Here is a 9,516-nt window from a genome sequence, read left to right on the forward strand (position 1 = left end):
CCCTCGCCTTTAGCTAGGTTGGATCGATAAATCTCAGGCTCTCAGTCTGAGGCTTGAGAATGAGGCACCAGGAGACTGAAGGGAGAGAGAGAAAAAATTGGCTTAAAAAAAAAGAGAGTTGGGACGAGAAAGAAGGAGAAAGAAGTAAAGCGAAAGAGGTAAATTGGAAAAAAGCGAGATAGAAAGAGAGGGAGGGAGGGTGAGAAACATCAAGAGAATAAGGGTGATAAAAGCAACATAAGCACTAAAATAAAACATGTTGATCACAACTGAATTCAACAACGTGTGTGCTCATAATGTGTGCTATTATAACACAGTTATTTCTGCCTTTGCGTTGTAATTTACTGACAAATATTACAATAATTGCTTATAACTCATATTAAAGCACACCCACTCTATATTAGCACTACTTTGCCTTATTCCCCTTTTTTGTACCTGTAACCTAGCAACAACCTAACAGCGGCTACAGATGTTGTAGGCTACACAGCATCCGTCGTGTTCTGTTATTTAAAAAAAAAAGAAATCAAGATTTTGACACACCTGCGTACGGTAAACTTCGGTTAACATCGCGTCAACCAGCTGTCAGATATGTGTGTGTGGGTGTGTGTGTGGGGGGGGGGGGGGGGGGGGGGTCAGTATATCCAGTGTGTACATTAACCACAGCTTACAGTTAGCTGCTGTTACTGTAGAGTTTTTCATAAAGCTGCCTTAGAGGCGCAGACGTCGCAGCTGTAAGTGAAAACAGATCCGAAAAGTAAGTCGAGATTTACTGAGGATTGTAGCAGCAGGAAGACGTGGAGCAACATTTAATGTGACGCTTGACACCGGAAAGGAAAATGTGCCTTTTATGTTAGAATCTTTTAAGTATCATATATTTTAACAGCTGATGATGAATGTCAGTAATGAAACTGTAGTATGATAGCAATAAGACTATTGAGTTCACGTTGTATGTGATTGATTGCTACTTATTATTACTTACAGCACATATACATTAACAAATATTATTAGGCTTATACAGCTCAACATCCTTTTTTTTATGCACAGTGTCATTGTTTTTATTGTTGTTACAAATACATTTCCAAATTACAGTTAGTACAGCTGGCAAGGCTTTATCTATTAATGTTTTTATTTTCCTGTTTTTTATTCCAGCAGTTGATGCCTCAAAAAGAACGCTTGTGGTATACAGATATAACTACATCTAATGAATTTGCAGAACCTTCCGCACATATTTAATTTATCCTTTTTTTATGTGCATACATTCCCCAGAGAAGGAAGTAGAATGAGATTAAAGCAGGCCAAAGTCAGCTCATCCGCAGCACGTCTACTGCTTATAGCCCTAAACAAGGATGGAGAGGAGGCAGAACTGAGTCCGCTCTTGTCTTATAAATAATTCGGAACACTTGAAATTAGGAGATGGGCAGCACGATCCCAATGCGTTATCAAGCACTTCTGAAATATGTAGATGTAACCAACATTTTTAATGTATGCAGCTTCACCTCAGCTGCAGTTCTTTTCTATATTTACTCATTTGAACTTTCAAAAAAAAAAAAGAAAAATGCAGAAATGCTCTGGCAGTCTGACAGGTTTTTCATTCCAGCAAGGCTACACAAGACAAGATTTACACTTGACAACTACCAAGCTAGCTGCTGCCTGAAATTGACGCGAGGCGATTGCCTAAATGTTTTGAATGGTAGAAGACAACTCCAATTCTTTATTTTTAATCACAACTATATAAAGTGACAGTATCCATTCAGAGAGAGAAAGAGAGAGAGAGAGAGATTATTAACCAGATGAGGGTCAAGAGTTTCATTATTGTTGTTTTGCAAAGTCACACAATCAACATTAATCTACTGCAGCTGAGTAAATTTGCCAGCGACTATACTTGTTGTAGCTGCCGGATTAAACTTGTTACGCCTCATTAAGCCATGGCTGTATGTAAGTTATTATAATTTTTAAGTGCAGCTTTCATTTTGTTAAATTGAACTTTTTCAAATAGCGGAATACCTACAACATACTCTCATCACCCAACCATGTGTTCAGTGGAAGATATAATACACAAGCATTTACCTGATGTAGTCAGGGGTCATCACCCTTGGAGACCAGACATAGTCACCGCTGCTGAAACATACCAGTGTAAACCAGTGTGTTGCACAGGGGCTGTTTTTCATTAGAAGTTCTGTGCAGTGTTTACACTGGGGATCCAACATGACATATGAAGTAACTATTGAATTTCCTTGCTTTATTTGGTCACCTTATAAAAATTTAATGCAGCAGCTCCCAGTCTCCAATTATGTTCGATATTCTTGGTTGAGAGGAGCAGAATTCATAGTTAACAGGTTGTGAGGTTTCAATATTTTTGTCAAATCTATATTAAGTGTATCTTTATCCGGATTCAGACAGGAATTTCAACTCTAAAGCACACATTTGTCAGTGTAGTGTATGCATTACCGCATGAACAGATAAACCTGCTAGTATGTGTTTGTGTGTGTGTTTGTGTGTTTGGCAACATGGAGAGAAAATGGCTTTAGCCTTCAATGCCTATTTGAAATTTTATGATGGGCAGCATAATCCCAAAGCAGAAACAACTTTTTGATGTATGCAGCTTCACCTCGGTCAAACTATGATTTCTAAATTTTCTCTTTTTGAACCTTCAAAAAAAATGCATAAAAGCTGTGGCAAACAGTCTGACAGATTTGAACCAAAACTTTCATTTCCAGTAAGGAAGGCTGCACACGACAAGAACTCTCAGAAAGTGATAAATCGAACCCTCTAAGTTCATACAGCCTTAGCTATTTTGCTGCTATCATGCCTTTGTAGCTGGTCATTTTCCAGCTGCTGGCTTCAAACAGGCTTGGACAGCATCATGATAGTCTCATCTGTCCTTGTCTCTAACTTTGAAACCCCCCCCCCCCCCCACCACCAAAAAAAAAAGCCTATTATTCACCTAATGCTGCTACAGGCAAGGTCACGGTGTGGTGAGTGAGATGGACAGGAGGGAGGGAGGAAAAAGTCCCTGCAGTCATCATAAAAAGTCTTGCGACTCAACAGGAACACAAAGGAAGCCAGAGACAGAAGAGAACAGAAGGATGCATATACAGTACGTGTTTGCGGTTCTCCATCATTAAAGATAACGGTAATGGTGCCATTTGTTGTGCCTCTTGTTTGCTGGCTTCAGTTCCCCAACATTGCTTATTCCGCCTTGGCAATATTGTCTGATAAACAGTCATGCAAATCACGTCGAAGTGAATTGAGACTTAATGATACGAGAGCAGCAGAAAACTAATTGTGACAGGGTGACTAATGACGGCTCTATGAATCCATTTAGAACATTTCTGAAGGGTGAATGTTGAACATCACCTGAAAGGACAGGCTCACACAGGATCCTGCTTTAACTGCCATTCATCTGGATATGGACTTCACAGTTGTTTGTAGTGGAGTCACAGCTTACTCATCTCAGCCACTCATCTGTGACTTGCCCACACACACATACACACACGCACACGTACACACACACACACACACACACACACACGTGCGCGCACGCTCAGGGTTTTAGTGGCTGAGAGAGGCAGCCATGTGTGATAATGAAGCAGAAGATTGGTGGTTTGGTATGTCTGCCTGATTTGTCTGTACGGCTAATACTGCATCTCACACACACACACACACACACACACACACACAGACACAAACACACACACCAGGACATCTACAGTACTTACAATGAGAGGGGCAGGTCACATCTTGCTCATCCTAGTTACTCATCTACAACCTGCTCTCACATGCACTCACACTTGTGCACAAATCTTATAGTTATTCCCTGCAGTATTTTAGCTCTAGGACAAAGACAATGTCTCCATCTCTTTCCCCTCCCTCTCTCCCTCTCTCTTTCTGTCTCACACACACACACACACACACACACACACACACACACACACACACACACACACACAGAGTCCTTTGTACGGCTCCAAACAAGCGTCCATCATTCATGGTCGACGCTCACTCACAAGCTGTCAGACACAGTTCCATTTCCTCGTAGATCATGCCAGACTGGCACACATTGCCTAAATGAGCTACTCAACACCTACTTACTCTGCTGCCTCTACATAAACATTTGTTACACGCAAACACACATTCGCTCAGATCCATGAACACGGAGAAATAAGACCTTTTTTGTGTATGAGTTACTGTCTGCGTTCAATCACAAAATTAAACGGATGAAATAGTGATAAAGTATCTACATATAGATACATACATATGGATAGATAGATAGATAGATAGATAGATAGATAGATAGATAGATAGATAGATAGATAGATAGATAGATAGATAGATAGATAGATAGATAGATAGATAGATAGATAGATAGATAGATAACTATGGAATAGGAATAGTGACAGATTTAAAGATATAGATTCTGTTGTTGACAAGTTAAAGGAGAAACCTGAACAGATGACTGGAGAAAGATCCCAACACAGATGCTTTTATTCAGGGGTCACTGAATGGCTTGTGGAGTATTAAAAAAAAATGATATGAATCATAAGCTGTGGCATTCACAGTCACCACATCTCAACCTAGTTTTATACGAAGCACAATCAAAATGTCAAATTAGGGAATGTGTTTTGGAAAGATGCCGTTGATACATGTAGTAGAAAAAACTATATATTCCCTATATTCCCCTTATTTCTTCAATCATAAATGAAAAAGGAAACATATACAGTATACAGTACACACAGAAGATGGAACAGTAAAGAAAAAAAAAATCCTATCATGCTCAGTCTGTCTTTCCGTGGATGTCAGCCCCAGCTGCACAGATACAGTTGAATATACACGTTAACACTAAATGCCACATGTATCGATTCCCTCTCTTTTTTCTGCACCTTGTGTTTGAGCACATGTGCATCTCCACACCACATGTCCGCCACTGTATCTTGTATGTCTGTTTTGCATGCCTGTGTGTGTGTACGTGTGTGTGTGTGTGTGTGTGTGTGTGTGTGTGTGTGTGTGTGTGTGTGTGTGTGTGTGTGGCCATCGGGAGAAGCTAAGTGAAGCCTTACATAACCAGCTTCAAAGCGAGCCGCAGTCGGCCGGCCTGCCTCCTCACTGCAACACAGACACAGCAAAACGCAAGGAGAGAAAGAGGGAAAAGTTTCACAGAGAAGAGGATGAAAGAAAGACAGTGTTTAGAGGATAGAGGGTGCAAACCACTATGGGTTTGAAAACAATCTTCAGCAGCTATGTTGTACATGGCAAATGTAGCGCAGGTGATCGATTATAACATCGGAGAAAGTACATCTGTTTTTTGTTCTAAAAACCGTAATGGGTGTCGGAGTTCTCCTTTCAGCCCTGTTTTAAAAGTGATCAATCAATGCCCATTTTTTCTGTCTAGTCTGAGTTTATTATAATTGTATTTTCTGTTATTTCTGTGAACCTAGAGTTAGGTGGTGTGTGGAGGGGGTTGATGGGAATTGGGGTATGGTTCTGCATCAAATTGCACATGCTCCCATTCCCTCAGCGCCTTTGATTGGGAAAAGAGGTTTAAAATGTCAAGAAAACCAGCTGTTTTTTTTTTGTTTTTTTTGTCACTCAGCTTGATTCAAACTGCTAAGGCTCCTCGCCCACTCATGGCAAAGAAAAAAAAAGATGTCAATCAAGCTCAGTTTTCACACTTTTTCTGCAGGCCTGGTAATGGTTGCTTGATTTTAGCTTTCCCTATTTCAACCCCCCCCACCAGGTTGTTCTTGTTTCTTTGACAGGCAGGTTACTGTTGAAACTTTTTCATCGCAGAGATTTGGCACGTGCCAATCATTAACATGTCATGAGTTGTTTTGTGCTGTGTGTAACTAATATTATACAATCCTCATGTAATAAACTGTTAGTTAATGAGGTGCTGCAAGATGATGCCGTTTTTACTGCCAAGGGTTTTGTGTTATAATTCTTACTTCCCTTACTTCCATTTACCTGTCTGAATAAAAAGAAAATCTCATTCAACTCATGATCCACTTACTAACTTCTTCGTGGCTTTCAACTACATCTTACATTTTTCTTCAGCAAATGGTGGTCTACATCAATGAGCAAAACTGATAACAAGCTCCAGGAAAAGCTAGTAAGTGGACCTTGAGCTATATACATTTATTTATTTTTGTAAAACTACTGTTTCCAAGGTAAAGAGTGAACTTTCATTTTCAACAATCTACCTGATTTTTCTCCTGAAGAATACCATAAACCTCAGCTGTCAAGTTTTAGTGACCTCTGCTCTCGGGTTCTAGACACCAAAGAAAATACTATAAAGTTCAGTTTTCAAGTTTTGAAATACTGTCAAAGATGTAATAAACCTTCTTTTCAGGGTTTTACAAACTGGGGAAATAGTGCAAGTCTCAGCTTTTAGGTAAAAAAAAGAAAAGAAATAAAACTGGCATTCCCATCAGCCTCAGCTGTACTTTGTGCTTCGTGCTAATTACAAAATGTTGCAACCTGCAAAGCATGTTACCATTGTCATTTTTGAGCATATTAGTATGCTGATGTTAGCATTTACTTAACATTAAGTTTGTGTGTCAGCACGGCCTCACCGTCTTTAGCCGGGCTGTTTTTTTTCTCTGTAACCCATCCACACCTGTGATGCCGTACCTGGTCTCTAGTGTCAAAGCTCTGTGCTAAATGTCAACCATTTACCCCAAACACCTCCTCCCTATGACGTGTACAAAAACTCTCTTCACACAGGTCACACTCCTCTTTTTAAGCCAGTTAAATGTTATTTTATATGAGCTTTTTTCTTTCCAACAAATTCAACAAAAAAAAAATCCAGTTTCTTTGCCAAAAACCCAAAGTGGATTTATCAGATGAAAGTGAAAGCGATGAAAGGTGAAGAGTACGTTTGTAGTTGTACTCACTTTCTGAAAGCTGAGGTGAAGAGGTACCGACTTCACCCTCTGAAAGATGAGGTGAACATACATAGCTTTTGTCACAACCAACTTGTTTCCTTTTTTGTTCAAATGTGTACATGAATGAAGGTCAAGGGGTAGCGGCTGGTGAGAGGGTGAAAAAGTCAAAGCTGATTCTGTAGCGTTTTTCTTTAAATGCCTTCCTGAGTCAGAGGAATCAAAAGACACATATGACAACAATTATGAAGGTTGATGATAAAGAAACCACCCGCACTCCAACAGTTCGTCAAAAGACAAACAAACAAAAAATACAATTATAAGGGATGCAAGAAGGGGGTTATATTTCTCTGTTTCCTCTGTGGGCATCTCTCTTGCTCGCTCTCTCTCTTTCTCTCTCTCTCTCTCTCTGTCTTCTTCACTTTCTCCCTGCCACTCTTTTAATTTACCAAAAACAGCCAGTGGGCAGATGGGGATCAAATTACATTCACCTTTTACCTGCACTCCTCTGCGCAATTAGCGTCACGCTTACTTGTCATTTCAAATTGACACACTGCTGTTGTGCTATGTAATTATTTACCCGCCTGGGGAATAACTCTCTGGTTTAACCACTAAATAATGACAGACGCACACACACACACAGACACGCACGCACGCGCATACACTCCACAAAAGCACCTGTGCCCTATTTTATCTGAAACATGTTTAACATGCCTTTTACCATTACAGGGTCGTTGTCTATCTGCTTACCGGTGCTGTCTAATTAAAGGTGTCTTTGTGTTGAGTGTGTCTCTCTAAAAAGGTTTTTAACTGATTCATGTTGTGCAACAGCCCATTCAAAAATTTTCTCTGTGTGTGCTTTCAAAATGTCAACATTAGAATTTTGCGGTTTGAGCATCAGGACCCAAACTCGCCGTTCTTCCTGTAGGTGTCCTCTTCTTTGCCTGTTCTTTTTTCAAAACACACAAAAAGCAAATCTGTCTTTTTTTTCCTGGTCATGTTGTGGGAGGAGAGGGCTGGGTCCTGTTCTTCAAACCACAGAGGCCTTATGACTCCACGTTCCCTTCTTCCACCCCTTAACCTGCCCCCCCAACCCTTAACCCACCCCCCCACCCACCCACCTTGGTCCTACAAAATTTAGACTCAGGCAATGAACAGGGTTTAAAGGAGACAGAGAGAGAGAGAGAGAGGAAGAGGAACCATAAAAAATGGCAGCCATTTTCTTCTGCAGGGGGAGAGAAGGAAATCACATCCAAACAACAGTTTTCTTTGATCTTGTGTCTTTTCTTGTGATAAATCTGTGTCTGTGATGCCTTTTGTTTTTGTTTTTGTACTCTTTTTAAAGGAAAAAAAGAAAGAAAAAAACAAAACAATAAGCAAACATGAACTCTTGCTGATTTGTCCTTTTTGCTCTTGCTTCTTTTCTTTTTTTGATATTCTTTTTTTTTCCGTTTTTGCCAGTAATCTTTTTTGAATTTTCTCTTTTCTCTTTTTCCCCCCTTTTTTTCTTAACCCTAGGTCCGCTCACAAAAAAACATGATGAATCTTCAATGAACAAGCCTCGAGACGAAGGTATTTTTGTTGCATGTTTTTCCTTTTTTCTTGTTTTGAAGTCTTTTTGGGGGATGTGTACACATGCAGTAGAGTGGAAAACACACACACAAGTCAAACATCTCTTAGGTGGGACTTTGGATATGAGATGCATACCGATGTGTTGGTGTAAGTGTATGTGCTGACCGTTGCAATTAAAAAAGCTGCCTTTCCCATGCAAATCAGTAGGCTTATGTAACATCTGATGATCCTAACGCCTGGCTGATGGAACACAGATACCCTTCATCATAAAGCCATCTCCAGGCTGTTGTGTGTGTTTTCCAGAGGTCCTTATCTTGCTCTCAAATAACAGAGAGCCTCGGACATCATCATCATCACCACTGTGCCCTTGAAAATACATTGGCCAACTAACAGCATTGTCCCCAAAACCAATTGTTGTCTGGATTTTGAGCAACAAAGCACCTATTGAGACGAGCTTACACAATGAGGTGCATTATTATTGCGCCTCAATCCCCAGCTCAAGGATGAAATTGCTATTGAGTAAGGACCGACACAAATATTAAGCTAGCCCTATTCCAAGTCAATGATGATAACATCAAATCAAGTAAGGCAAAAAAATAAATAAATTTGGGGACATCCAAGGACACTCATGCCCCGCTCTGGAAGATTTGAGTCTAATCGGCTGCTAGAATAAGGACACAGGACGCACAGCCGTCTGTTAATTTATCTCCTACCTGCAGCACATACACTGCGGAGGTGATTTTATCTGCACTTTCATCAACCTCCCCTCGTCCTTGTTCTTTTGGACTTGTTTCTTGGAGAAAAAGATGACTGATGATATTTTGATACATATTTCTCTTTATGCTATTTTGAGGGTTGTGCGGGTGAATCTTTTTCTTGCTCCGTGATGCTCTTTGATTTGGGGTATTTTTTGAAGTTGGGAGTTGGAGGAAGTTTGACACAAGAGGATTTTCTTGGTGATCAAACGCGCTGGCACAGACACAACTTTTTGAGCTGCCGCAGTCAGCAAGCAGTCGAAGCAAGTCAAGCCCAGTCAAGAAGCCACCCCCCCATCCCCCATCCCCCA

The 9,516-nt window shown here is 40.4% G+C and overlaps 1 protein-coding gene across 1 annotated transcript in view; it reads left to right on the top strand.

Annotated features, from left to right (window-relative positions):
• The window catches only part of nlgn2a (neuroligin 2a), a 175,365-nt gene that overhangs the window by 84,841 nt on the left and 81,008 nt on the right, over positions 1-9,516 (top strand). Inside the window, exon 3 of the mRNA XM_023396599.2 lies at positions 8,397-8,450. Within this exon, the coding sequence (XP_023252367.1) occupies positions 8,397-8,450 (54 nt within the window). The remainder of the gene's footprint in view (positions 1-8,396; positions 8,451-9,516) is intronic.

This window comes from Seriola lalandi, unplaced genomic scaffold, assembly GCF_002814215.2.
Source record: "Seriola lalandi dorsalis isolate HSWRI2012SDOR001 ecotype SW California unplaced genomic scaffold, Sedor1 jcf7180002054979, whole genome shotgun sequence".
Lineage (NCBI taxonomy): Eukaryota > Metazoa > Chordata > Actinopteri > Carangiformes > Carangidae > Seriola > Seriola lalandi.